The sequence below is a fragment of the Chroicocephalus ridibundus genome, chromosome 1 (genome assembly GCF_963924245.1).
Source record: "Chroicocephalus ridibundus chromosome 1, bChrRid1.1, whole genome shotgun sequence".
Taxonomy (NCBI): domain Eukaryota; kingdom Metazoa; phylum Chordata; class Aves; order Charadriiformes; family Laridae; genus Chroicocephalus; species Chroicocephalus ridibundus.
The window spans coordinates 210,291,051-210,304,794 of NC_086284.1; the positions used below are offsets into that span (position 1 = coordinate 210,291,051).

Consider the following 13,744-nt stretch of genomic DNA (forward strand, 5'->3'; position numbering starts at 1 on the left):
CTCATAGTCTTTATTGAACATTTCATCTACACGCTCTTCCTCAACTATTTCCAGGGTGATTTTTCTGACAGTGTGAACAATGCTGTGTTCCACTGTCTGACAAAAATAGGTCCCTGCATCCAGCCGATGCAGCTTCAGGAATAAGAGGCCAAGGTCCATTTTGATTATTCGATCATCTGTCTTCACCTAAAAAACAAATTGATGCAGTTATAGAGCACAGGCCTTTAGTATTACATTGAATCAGTGCAGTTATTTCTGAAATGTACTTTCATCAATGTAATGTTACATTTCGAGAGGACAATTAGGGATCCATGATCCTTTAATTCACATTTTCTAAGTAAAGAAAATATTTACTTGAAGTAAAGAAGTAGATCTGTGAAAGGAAAGCGATCTAGAGAACCTGGCAAACATGATAGAACAGATAGCGCAGCAGATAGTTTCCTGTTTTCCCAGCATGGGTTAGTCACTTGTGGCTAAACCTCAGAGGGAAATCAGGTTGAAACGTGCAAATAAGCTACTGGATAGAAAACAAATGGGCATTTGCCAGATGACCTCCAATAACTGTCCCTGTGAATGCTCTTATACATTGACAAATGTTTTTGAGGCGGCACTCATAGATATTTTTATTTCTAATTGCAGGAGCATTGCAATCTTAAAGCCTCAGTTCTGAGTGTGGTGTTTGAGTTGCCCCCACAGCTCCTGAGAGCTAAGTTATTAACTGTGATGCATTCGCAGATGCTAGCAAGCAGGAAGCACCGAGCTGTCTAATCCAGCCAGCAGAAGTGCCCAGGAGAAGGAAATCTCCATCTTTCTATTTAACTATAAGATGCTGAATATAAAGCAGAAGAGAAGTACTGGGGGATGAATGGATTGAAAGCAGCCTACCAGAGAAGGATCTGGGTATATTGGTGGATGGGAAATTGGACATGAGCCAGCAATGTGTGCTCGCAGCCCAGAAAGCCAACCATATCCTCGACTGCATCATAAGAAGTGTGGCCAGCAGGTCAAGGGAGGTGACTCTGCCCCTCTACTCTGCTCTTGTGTGACCCCACCTGGAATACTATGTCCAGCTCTGGGGCCTCCAACATGAGAAAAACATGGACCTGTTGGAGTGACTGCAGAGGAGGGCCATGAAAATGGTCAGAAGGCTGGAACATCTCTCCTGTGAAGAAAGGCTGAGAGAGTTGTAATTGTTCAGCCTGGAGAAGTGAAGGCTCTGGGGGTACCATATAGCAGTGTTTCAATATATAAAGGGGGGCTATAAGAAAGATGGAGAGACTTTTTACCAGGGCCTGTAGTGATAAGACACGGGATAATGATTTTAAACTGAAATAGATTGGACATAAGGAAGAAATATTTTAGTCTGAGAGTGGTAAGACACTGGAACAGGTTTTCCAGAGAAGTTGTGGCTGTCCCATCATTGGAAGTGTTCAAGGTTAGCTTGGACGGTGCTTTGAGTAACCAGTTCTAGTGAAAGATGTCCCTGCCCATGGCAGGGGGGTTGGACTAAATGATATTTGAAGGTCCCTTCCAACGCAAACTATTCTGTGATTCTGTGACTATTATTCTGCTTCTCTCTGCTTGAAATTATCTTTTTTTAATGACTATATAGTTATTAATGAAAAATGGAATAACTTGCAGGAGGAAACATTAAAACAAATTCACCCTAGTAGTATAAAGACACACTGGAAGGTTAGAGTCTGTTTCATAATAAGGAAATTTTTGTAAAAGAGGCAGACAATCCACCAACACCCATTTTGAGATGGTTCTGTCATGTAATGTGTGAGACAGCAAGAATGAATAGATGTTAAACTAGACTAAGATTGGGAGTAATATGTACACATTTCACCTCTGCAATAACATACCAAGAGAAGTGTTGGATTCTCTTTTGGTTTGAGATCTTAAATCAAGTTTTGCTACATTTCTAACATCTGTATTCAAGATGCTGAATGCAAACCCCAGATGAAATTCTCAGGTCTATTAGTTCAAGAGAGCAGATGAACAATATGATTTTCCCTTACACCCATGTACATTTCAGCAACTGAGGACAGGCCTTTCAGTGAAGATGTAATATTCCTAAGCACGGGCTCTTTTAGTTAAAAGGTTAGGCTATAAGAATATTTACCTCTTCCTTCTTAGCTTCATGCGCTCGTTGGACAAACCAGATTACTTTTGCTTGTAAGGTCCGAGGGGTGCACTCCAGAAGTGTGCTGTTGTACTCTATTCCATAAACAAGTCGCTCCTCAGTCTTCTCCAGGACTTCACCTGGAAGGAAAATAAATGTTTTAAGAGTATGTGTTTCTGCCATTTCTTGTTACCGTTGTGGTTTGGACCTCTAACCAGGACAGTTACGCTCCATATTCAGAGTACATTTACTTTTAAGAATGATGTTTAATCCAGATCCAAACAGATAGTGACTGAAAAGTAGTGTCTAGGGGACATCTGACCTGCTAAGTGAATTTTCCCATCATCTCAGATTCTCACAGGATCTGGCCATAAGATAAATAGACCAAATTATGCCATGATTCAGTTTAGATTGTACACAGAGAAACAGATCTCAGGCTTTCACTCTGCTAATTGTTTGTGCCTGGTTCTTATGAACAGTTAATCTATTTCATTTTCATTCAGTGAAAGAGAAGGATTCAATACATGCTTAAATATAATAAATAATTAAATATTTTTAGGTATAAAAATGAGAGCACATAGCCTTTTGCAGAATGAAACTCTTAAAAACTATAAATACCCTAACCAATATTATACATATCCATGTACAAAATGAATGTATAGTTTTGGTCCAAGGGTGCTAATAAAAGCAAGGTGAATGACATAAATCAAATCTCGATTCTGCTTTTCCATCCAACAAAACATCTGGAGGAAGATAAACTAGATGTTATACTGGAGGAGACCAATTGCCTCATTAATGAAATAATTTTATTCCACAGCAGTGAGAAATATTCTTGAGACCAATCAGTTTTATACCCTAAAAAATACAGGATTTTATAACATTGTGATTTCTCTGTTGCATTTCAAACTTACTGTATGATTAATATTTCATATTGGAATATACTTTTTCAAAATCTACTATATCCTCCAATGGTGTCCAATTTTAATGAACCTTTCTCTGGTAAAATATCTATCTGATATTTAATATCTAAAATATATTTTCTGTGACTATCTATCTGAAAGAACTTTTTATATTTGATTTTTTTCTTTTTAAATGCATTGGGTGTTATCCTGCAAAATATTGAGGATGCCCAGGCAACTGCTTTCTGTTTGTTTTGCTTTTCCCAAGACCAGTCTTTGAAATCATCACTTTCCAAGGTTTGGACAACAGCATTAGACACAGTAATCTATCTTTTTTTGGGACAAATCTCGATAATGATCATAAATACACATTTGTGTTCTGACATGTCATTGCCCATGTCTGTGCTATGGAGCTCCCTCAGCTCTGGCTGAGTGTCCTGGCAGCATTTCATACACATTTCAGGATGCAGCCCTGTTGTTTCTTATCCCTGCTCCATCTCTCCACTTGCGTTTCCGTTGGAAGCCCTTGAGATGCATTAGCCACATCCCTAGTTTGAATGACAGGGCTGCAGAACTCCATGAACAGTGCGGAAGGAGTGTCATTCTTAGACCTGGATAACATGGACTCATCCCCATGACTCTTATAATTTACCATAATTCCTTATTATAAGGAGTAAGCCAGTAAAAAAACTCAGGTGAGATCATGGTCTGGCTCATACTCTTGGCAAAGTCTGTGCTGTCTGCTCCAGGCATTTGCTAGCAATTTGTAAACGTGTGAGTAGATTACCAATGAACTGCTGGCCAAAACACTGCTGCGCTGCATTTCCGTGTCGAACGTCTTGTCTGCGGAAACGTCTGGAGGGGAAAAAAATGGAACTGTTTGAGATGAACATGTTTAGCTTACAGATTGTTGGGTTTATGATGTGTCATTCATTAAAACCATAAGGAGCTAAATCCTGATTCCTAAAAATTTAGTACTGTTGTGAGAAGTACCCATTTATGTATGGATATTTTCTTTCTACTCAACCTGTTGGAAATCACATGTCTGAAAAAAAGAAACATACTTGTCTGGGGAAAAAGCACAACTATATGTCCAGTTCATACATAACTACACATAGATACTAAAATGAGATTCTCTGAACCAACTGGGCAACATTCAGTGTAAGGAAGAGTCAAAGGGACCTGTAGCCTGGGTTTTCTCTCTCTGGAAGCCAAGGAATTTTTTCTTTTTAAATTTAGAACAGTTAGCCATGTAGGTGAATGGTAGTTCTTTTATCCTTCACTCTCATGTTATTTTTTTTTTTTTCACTTGGGAATCTCAAGCACAGAGCAAATACTTTATTTTATTACATCAGTGTAGCAGATAGTTGTAAAACTCATTTTTCTCAATAGGGAAACAGACATATTCGTGACTTGCCCATGCCTAGAAATTGAGCTAGTGGCAGAGCTGTGGTCAGAACCTGGGAGCCCTAGGCTGAGACCTGGAAATAACACAATTACTTTTGACAGAAAAATTGTTGTGAATTTTGGGCTCTGGGGTTTGTATATACATTTACAGAAAAATAATGAAAACCATAATTGTACGGTGCATTCCCAGAAGAATCGTGCTTTTATATGGCAACTTTTTGCTCTGAGAGTCCTGATAAATAAAATTAAGATTGCTTACTAGGGAAACAAAAAAGCCTTTTGGAATGCCATATCTTGCCAGATGTAGTTTTTCCAACAACCTGAGATTTAGTTGTACTAAGGATACCTTTCCTACATTTGCATAAAGAGCCATTCTACACAGTATTACCAATGTCATACATAACAGACTAACAGAAATATGCAATGCGGCAAACCTTACACAGCAGGTATGTGTGCAGTATAAATCACACATGATAGAAACACACAAAGCCAAGCAGTTTTGTTATTCTTTGCATTTACTGCTTAAACAATGCTTTTCTCCAGTGCTATGTGAACACAAAAGGCAGAATTTTATTTGGCACAAATTTAATTTATTGAAACTCTGTAGATTTATACTAGTTAAAGGTCTTGCCCGTGGATGTTACTCATTGCATTTCTAAACTGGAAGTAGACAGTGATTGTTTTCTGAGTTCTGTCACCCGTAGGGAATTCTGATCCAGGTGTGCTGGCGGACCAACAGGACAGCTCTAAGTTTTACTGGTATTCAGAATAGCAGAGCCAACATTTTGCCATTGTCTCAGGGGAATCTGCAAATTCAGTGAGGACTACGTCGGCCTTTTAGGCAGAAGCACTAAAAATACATGCATGTTATTAAATGGAGGCTGAGATTCTGAGATAGCAACAGGGATTTATCACGCCCTGGGAGTTCTCATTGTAATGTATAGATGCTGCAGCCCTGCTTACTGATAACTCTGCAGTGTCAGTGCTGAATAATGCTGCCACCAGCTTTGCATATCTGTATATGCAAACAAGAGACATTCTCTCGCACAAATACACATAAATAGTGTAGACATTAGCCTTGAAAAACCAAAGAAGAAAACACCACTGCTGTCAGGCCCAGCAGCCCTATCTAGCAGGAACAGGACAGTTAGCAGGCATGTACTATTTACTGTACAGTTCCTGAAGATCATTGTAGAGCTAAAAACATCCTAGTCCTGTAAGACAGAATATTTCTGCAGTTGTTAGAACCACTCAAGAAAAACAAATGTTTTTTTGGTGGAGTTTTGCTGTTGTGAGCGTGAAGACTGGAGAAGATACATTTACCTTTGCTTGCTACTTTTTCTGAAGAGAAGGAAAAAATGGGGAGAGGTGTTGAAGGAGAGGGAGGTGCTGGGAGATAAACTTATTTCACAAGTACTGACATAAGCCTGGTATTTGTTATTTTTTTCTTAGTAATCTTTTCATTCAGAATTCCATGAAGAATAGAGTGCCAGACAATTCCTGAGATAAACTACTATAAGCAACAATTTTCAGGCACTAGCAAACGTGCTGAATAGATGGAAGTGTCTTTTGCAATCTACAGCTTCATGAATTTAGATTTCAGTTTGCAACTCTGTGCTTTCAGGAACTTAATAAAAATGATTTGCAAGAAAGCAATAGTCGTTGTCATCATCATCACCACCATCATCCTCATGTTTCTTTATTATTTCCCAGGGACAGATGAGGCATAGCCGAAAAGTCTCAGGGAGAGAAGGCATCGTTGCGGTTTGCAGAAGTAAATCATAGACTGAGTTTGGGTTTGCCCAACCATATGTTACACCTGAGCGACGTTTGGGTTAGCACGGCCACTGAGCTGCCAGGCGGGGGCAGCCCCTGAACCCCGCCCCCTGCGCCGTGGCGCCCCCTGGCGGGAGGCTGCCGTCTCTGCGGCTCCACCACCCACGTCCAGCCTGGGCTCCCCAGCGCAGGCAGGCAGCAAGGAAGGGCAGGAGGCTTTGCGGGAAAAAAAAAACAACATAGATTTGGGAAAACACACATCTGATCGGAGCTGCCTTGCTAACCATGAGAGATGAAGCATGTGTTTGTGTGTTTGCTGGGGGAGTGGGTGATGGAGAAAGAGGCCAGAGAGGGAGAGGACGCAGGAGCGAGACTGTCAGCTTCTTAAAGTTAGCTAAGGAATCACATGTTAACAGACCTACCCAAGCTGAAAGACATCTTTAAATTACTTCAGCCCTTTTTCAGCCTGGACGGTGAGCTGGCACGGCAAAGAATCTCACTTGTAGAATTTAGTGCTTGTTTAGATAAAAATCAGATTGCAGAGGTAATAGTGAACTAAAGCATTTCTTTAAGCCCCGGACCTTTCTGCTTTCTCAAGCACACTTCATGGAAGTTGAGTGCAATATAATTTGTTTCTGGCATCTGAAGTATTTGCAGTATGCAGGGACCGTACACCTGTAACTACCACGACATCGTAGTGTGCTCCTCTGCCAGCATCAAGGTATGGGATTTTGAGCTCAGTTTTCATTTGTCCTTAATTAAATCCTATATCTATTAATTATCCAGGCTATGCATTTACAAGGAATTGTAATATAAGCTTTCATAATTCAACAAATTAGTACCAGCTGTCAAGCAGAGGGTGTTTGGTAGTTATGCTGCAGTTCTCTCTGTAGCCTGTACATACCTCAGCTTACGGTTTTTCTATTTCATGTTTCTCTAAACACTTGTCATACCTTGGAGGCATTAGGATCTAAAGCAGAGAGCATTTGAATCAAAGTGGGGAGGACACACTGTGCATCCCTGCTTCAGTTCAACTCTTCACCGATAGGACTGGAATTAAAAAGGGAGCGCTTAGCAGTGCTGTTGCTGCACTAGCAGGGCTGCTCTTACAAGCCAAAAGCCCACCTAAAGGGGCTGTATGAGGGTCACGTTTGAACACATAGAGGTGGTATTAAAGCCAACTCAAGTGTGCTGTATTGTAAGGCACAGCTCCACAACTCCTGATGAAGCGAGGGCTGCCAGGAACAGGGGGAATGAGTGCTCTGCAACCCCCCTTGTACTCACATTGCTTGTACTACTCAGTACAGCTTAAGAAGAAATCTGGAGCACTGAGATAAAGCCAAATCAAGATGTGCACGCTCTGGGACATAGCATTAATTTTATCGGTAGCCCAGGATGGCCATGGCAGAGTTATTGCCCGCTCAGGGTCGTTTGGTATCAGAAAACTCCATGTTGTCTACTGAGATCTGCATTTTCCAGCAGTGTTCTCCACCTGGTACCCAGCAGGAGGGAACTTAAAACAACTTCCTTACATGTGTCCTGAGTAGCTTTCCTTGCCTCTCCATGTATCACACAGCTAGCGTAAGCTCATAACTTTAAATGCTCTGAGCGTCAACTGTGAGCTAAAGTGAACAAAGCAACTGCCATCCATCCCTCTCAACATTATTAGCTCTTGCTGGCTGTTCCTCAAACTCTTATATGTAAAACAAGTTTTGCAGACTTCAAGAACATTCAATTGAGTGCAAATCCCTTCTCCACTGCTGCAGCGCTTATCTTAAGAGAAGGAGGGTGATAACAGCAGTATTTTCTTCTTTTAGAGACTGACCTGCTGAATGTTGGGGAGGTAAGGCACAGGAAGGTGCCTGGGGTGCTGCCCGTATCACTCAGCCCTGGATCAATGCGTGTATCAGGGGACTTAAGGGCTGCTGCTCTGGAAATTGTCTTAGGTGAGAAATATGCTAAAAATGTACAACAGAGTTCAGGACCGAGTGAGTTTCTCTTATCTTTTCTTAGACAATAAGTAGCCTGCAGAACAACATAAAAGCTAATACAATCCCAGTAGGTTGGTAGGAAAATTTTTAAGCCCTCCAAATGACCCCTTCCCCAAATGACTTTTACATCACTAGATGAGTAACCCAAACGCTTTATAATTACGATAATCCAATTTCTACTTATACTGTAGGAAATTCATCTCCCTGGCCCACTATATAGCTGCTCATCTTTCTTAATGTGGGGCCTGAAAATTTTAGCCAGAATCTTCCCACAATGACCAGACAACCAGAGCCTACTTCCTCCCTTAGGTCTGCTTGCAAAAGGCATGAGAAGACTATATGATCATGATTTTTCCTACTTGGTTTAACCTATGCCTTAGTGTAATAAGTCCAAGAGATTCTTAATTATACTGAGTCATTGGCTGTATTTCTCATTTTTACTTCTTAATGTGCCTTACTCAAAAAGTCGTGTTACCCAACGTAACATGACTGTGTTTATTATCTTTTAGACAAATCCACAGAAATGTCTGTTGTGCCTGGCTATGGTCAGCAGTGCATTTCTTTGAGTGCATCCGGGTTCATGGAAAGATAAGGTGTGCAGGATGAAAAAAAAAATAAATAGAAACCCCCACATTCCTGGTTTTTTCCCTTAAGAAATAATAATTCTTCTGAGATACTATGACTTGGTTTTGACTGAACCATCTCCACTGTTTTTCAAAACTGTTTCCAGAAGTTATTCAATTTATTCTAATCCTTGCAGTCCATGTAGGTCTAATATATATATGCATATATTTGCAGAAACAGTAATTGTAAAAAAGCTACAGAAAGGATTTAAATTACACATAATCAAAGTTTTGCTGCTAATGCTAGAAATCACTCTCTCTAGTGGCAAAGCTGATTTAAAGTCTTGTGAAAAGGTCTGGATTAAAATATGCACATTCTATGTGTAGCTGAATTGGATAACCTGGGTTTGAGAGGGAAGGGAATATGACAGGTATATGGGAAATTACTGCACAAAAGAGTGAAGGCCAAGAGCCATGAATAAGTGAGTGGTGACAGAGAGGAGAAGTCTCCCCAGGGGAAGAATTAAAGCACCTGAATTATGTTTGTGCTTTGAACTAGCCTCTATAGAGTAGCTTTTCTTTATAAACTCACTGGAGAAAGCTGAAGCCTAACCTTAGCTTTTGCAGATAGTCTGGTCTAGTCTTCTTTGCTTTTTTTTTGGAAATTCTGTTGCATACGTTATTGCAGTGTGATATATTTACTGTATAATTCTACCAAAATAGGTCTCATGTTGTAAAGAATCTTTCCTTTGCACACCAAAAGATGTATAAGGAAATTGAGGTTTGTTTGAAACTTACTGCGAATAATTGCTAAGTGACTTTGCTTCATTCATAAAAATATTCCTGGTACCGCATTGTTTTATGCCAGCCTGTTAATTTGGCTCATTTGCAGTCCCCTGAGGTTGCGCTAATAAGTTAGCAGCTAATACATCTTCTCACTGCTCAGTTATTTTTATGAGGGGGAAGTATGAAGTGCTTTGTGTTGCGGTAGGAACTCTTCGCATAGGTACTTTGCAAAAAGGATATCACGGAGAGCAACAGTTCTCACCTCTTTGCCTGCATTCCTGTGGGATAGTATCGGGAGCAGGAGATCCCATCCCAAGCGCAGTACGGATCTCGAGCGAGGCAGCAGTCAGCACAGGCGGTGCCGTACATGTCACACTGGTGGAACTTCACTTGCGCTATGACTGACTCAGATCCAACGTAGAGCTGTTGCTATAAAAAACACACCACATATGATTAAATTCCTGGAACTTCCACTAAAACTTCTGTTACCAATGGAGTTATTAAAAAATGTTAGCTTTATCGTTCCTTTCCAGTTGTGCATCCAGCCTGTGCCCTGAGGGAGGCAGAGTTACTCTATAATAAAACATCTGATTACAGACTAAACTCTCCTGCATGAGGACAGAGGAGCATAAAGAAGGTAAAATGAGCAAGTTTATTTTGGCATTTCCTCACTTCTGAAGTTTCAGCTTTGTAAGCTTTTTGTTTGAATAGGCAGGGGTTTAAGTTTCTTTTTCTTCCTCAAGATACTTTACAATGCCTCCCTCTTCACATTTCTCTGTCACCTAACAGATCTGCCAAAAAAAAACCAACCAAAAAACAACTTGACATGAAAGACTCTAAACAAAGAAGTTCAAATTTGCAAAAGTTTTAAGCAACCTCAATGTTAAAATGGGAGTCATCAAGCAAATTTAACTCTTGATGTGCGTACTTACAATACGGTCACATATACACATGAACAGTAGTACTATGATTCGTATAATCCCTCAGTGCACAAGAGAGATTTTTTTTTTCCTGGTGCTGTGCAGTCTTTCCTTACAAATTAACTGGTCACAATCTACTCTTTCATGTTTATTTTTAGAGTTTAGGTTTTTTTCAGCATTAGTGTTAAGGCTGTTTGAATCTTCTGAGTTCACATAAATGTCCTTTTCAAATCAAGTGAAAGACAATCAATCTGACTCATGAGTTGCTGATATAATACATTCAGAAGATAATATCTTGAATTTACAGGGTTGCTGGTGAATGTAAATGGAGTGAACACGGAAATATGCAGTGTGCACTGCAGTAGGAACTGCTCATGCATGGCTCACTTCCATGGTTTTACCAGTCAGAAAAAGGATTCCTAATGAACACATAAACTCTGCTTATCCTAATGGCCAAATTTAGTCCATAACTCCCACTTTTAGGCCCACTTTCAAAATCTGGTATATTAAAATTCTTAAAGCTGGAAAATACAGGCAGCTCATTTAGTCTGGCTTGCCTGTCGCAAAATATGAAATTTAATCGAGATAGTTCTTTTTTGTTCCTAATTACACCTCCTGTTTAGGTCACAAAAATTTTACTCTTAGAAATGCCAGAAGAAAAGACTAGGAGAGGCTGGTAACAGCAATGCTTGAAGGCTTTCTCAGCTGAGATAAACCAGATGATAGTAGCAGGAACTCAATCTGCTAACTGGAATGAAGAAGAAACCTAGGATCCTTGTTTGAGGGAAATTCTTTCTTGTCTGCAAAGGCTGCCATGTGACTGTCCCAGAAGACATGAACGAACACCACTTTCAATGAGACATACAAGATGAGATTTTTCTCTTTCATCTTTTAGCAGGGGTAAAGACTACTTTAAGTCTTGGTTCATCACAGGAGGGCAAAAAGCATCTGATATCTAGCCAACCAAACATCAAAGAAGAACATTCCTTCCCAGCCTTTGCAGATAACTAGCTCAGCCCCGCAACAGGATATTTTATTGTACCACTGACTTAGTGAAGACTGGTTAGTGTTATGAGGATATTGAGACAAAGCTAGCAAGGAGGTCTCCACAGGCTCACAAACTCTAAGGTCAAAAGAGACCAGCCAAAACATTTGAGCAGAGAAGCCACATAACTTTTTCACATAAACTCAACAAAGTTATACTTCTGCTTACAGATCTCATTGTAAAGACAAAATTACTTGGTGCCAACCCTGCTCCTTATATGTATTCCAACATTTAATTGTCCTCAGTACCAGAAAACTGTATCCTATTTCAAGATTAAGTTTATCTACATTCAACAAGCTGAACTTGGTTACTTAACCTTGATATTGCTTTGCCATCAACATTCAAGAATCACTATACACATACACTAGGTAGTCACTTTGTTGGGTAAAATTTTATATCTGGCTGTCCTGTTTTCTCTAACTCTTTTCTCTGAGACCTTGAAAAACTTAAGCTACTTTTACTTCTCACAAGAAGGTTTGTTCTTCAATGACTGTGGTTCTCTGGAAGCTTTTTTACAATACTGTCCAGATTTTCCAGATACTTCTTGAATTAGTAGAGTTAGTGGATCTCCTGGGAGCTGGATGTAATGGAGGAAGACTACTTCGCTTTTTATACAATATCTCCTTTTTACCCTTTCGACATAACCCTTTTACCATGACATTTCACTGAGAGCTAAAGGTAAGGCAAATATGTGAAATTACACTGAAGACTTTCTCCAAAGACTCACTTAGACTGCACTCACTTAGGTGCAGTGTTAGATAACCCAGAGCTGCTTTCACACTCTGTGGAAAAAAAAAAAAAATTGATCCAGGAAGTAATTCAGAATTCTTACACCTAAGATCCTCTGAATCACCATCAGAGTTGTCTGTCTTTCTACGTTACCTGCAGAAAAAATACAACTTGACTGGACACCAAGACTAAAATATTTGGGACACACTCATGTCTTCTTTTAGAGCATTTTTCATTCTTTGTTACTTGTGCTTCATTATGTTTATGTGAACCCGTATTGCATTGGATGTCTAAGATCTATTAAGATATAACTGTCCTGGGATGTTTATAATGACCCCATCCTGAGATGATATGGTGATATGGTACTGATGTCTATGATATGGTACAGAAGAGAATCTACCTACAAGAGTAATAAATTGGGTGCTTATATTAGCAGAAACTCAAAATTGAGTCAGATCCAAACAGCCCTGCCTTTCATGGGCAACTGAATAGGGTGAGAGCCAGCAAGGCATTTTGCACTGATATCCCCATGGGGCTGAAGTCTGTCTGTATTTAACAGCGAGGAACTTTTCTGTGAGTTGTCATATCAAAGAAGCTAATCCCTACTGTGGTTACTATGCTGGTAACTCATGAAACAAATTGGGTTTGGCTTACTTTGATATGAATGATAGTGTGAACTAAGGAGATTTAACATTAGAATTGAAATACATAAATGCTTCATAAAGGAATAGAGCACAAAAGGATTACATGTATAAGACCACGTTATAGATGATGCACATCCATCGGTCTATCTATGTATCTATCTCTATACAGTTTACAGCTTCGTTACAGTTGAGATGTAATCTTCACATTTCAAAATTGTCAAACACTTACCCTTTTTGAAGATATTTCCATAGAAATAATAGGAACTGGCACCTAGAAAATATGAAAAATTTCCTTGCTTAGAAAAAAGAATACATTTTTGCTATGACAATAAATTAGGTAAAATAGTGTTGATATTTACTTACTATATTCAGCTTTGTTAAAAACTTTGACTTTCTCTAAGTTCTGATGCAACAGAAAGATATGAAGAAATTGTATGTTTCAGAAGTATTGTTTTAAAAGAGTTTATTTAAAAACAACCAGCCAACACTTAATTCAGGATTATCGGAGCCACAGGAACACTACAATTTCCCTGTCAAACACGACATTAGCTCTTGCCACAACTGAATCCCTTTTGTCCTACTTGAGAGTGATAAGTGGAGTGTTCTTTATAAGAAAACATTCATTGAAGATAAGATAAAAATAGCAGGAATTCTTCCTCTTACCATTTTCCTCTCTGCCCTCTGCTCAGATTTCCTGGAGCAATGGCAAGACATACCCCCTAATAGGTCTATTGAAAACCAGCTTTATCAAGGAGGCTATTTCTGTGATTCTCCCCCCAGGCAACAAGTCAATACTAAATGCAGGTGCCAGATTTAAGTATCTACATTTGGACTTTCCCTGGATTTTCCGTATGGTTGC

The 13,744-nt window shown here is 39.6% G+C and overlaps 1 protein-coding gene across 1 annotated transcript in view; it reads right to left on the reverse strand.

The window, feature by feature from the left end:
* The window catches only part of SEMA3E (semaphorin 3E), a 147,889-nt gene that overhangs the window by 4,289 nt on the left and 129,856 nt on the right, over positions 1–13,744 (reverse strand). The window contains exons 13-17 of the mRNA XM_063327313.1: positions 13,115–13,156; positions 9,810–9,976; positions 3,812–3,879; positions 2,126–2,265; positions 2–186 (exon numbers count right to left, since the gene is read on the reverse strand). Of these exons, the coding sequence (XP_063183383.1) occupies positions 2–186; positions 2,126–2,265; positions 3,812–3,879; positions 9,810–9,976; positions 13,115–13,156 (602 nt within the window). The remainder of the gene's footprint in view (position 1; positions 187–2,125; positions 2,266–3,811; positions 3,880–9,809; positions 9,977–13,114; positions 13,157–13,744) is intronic.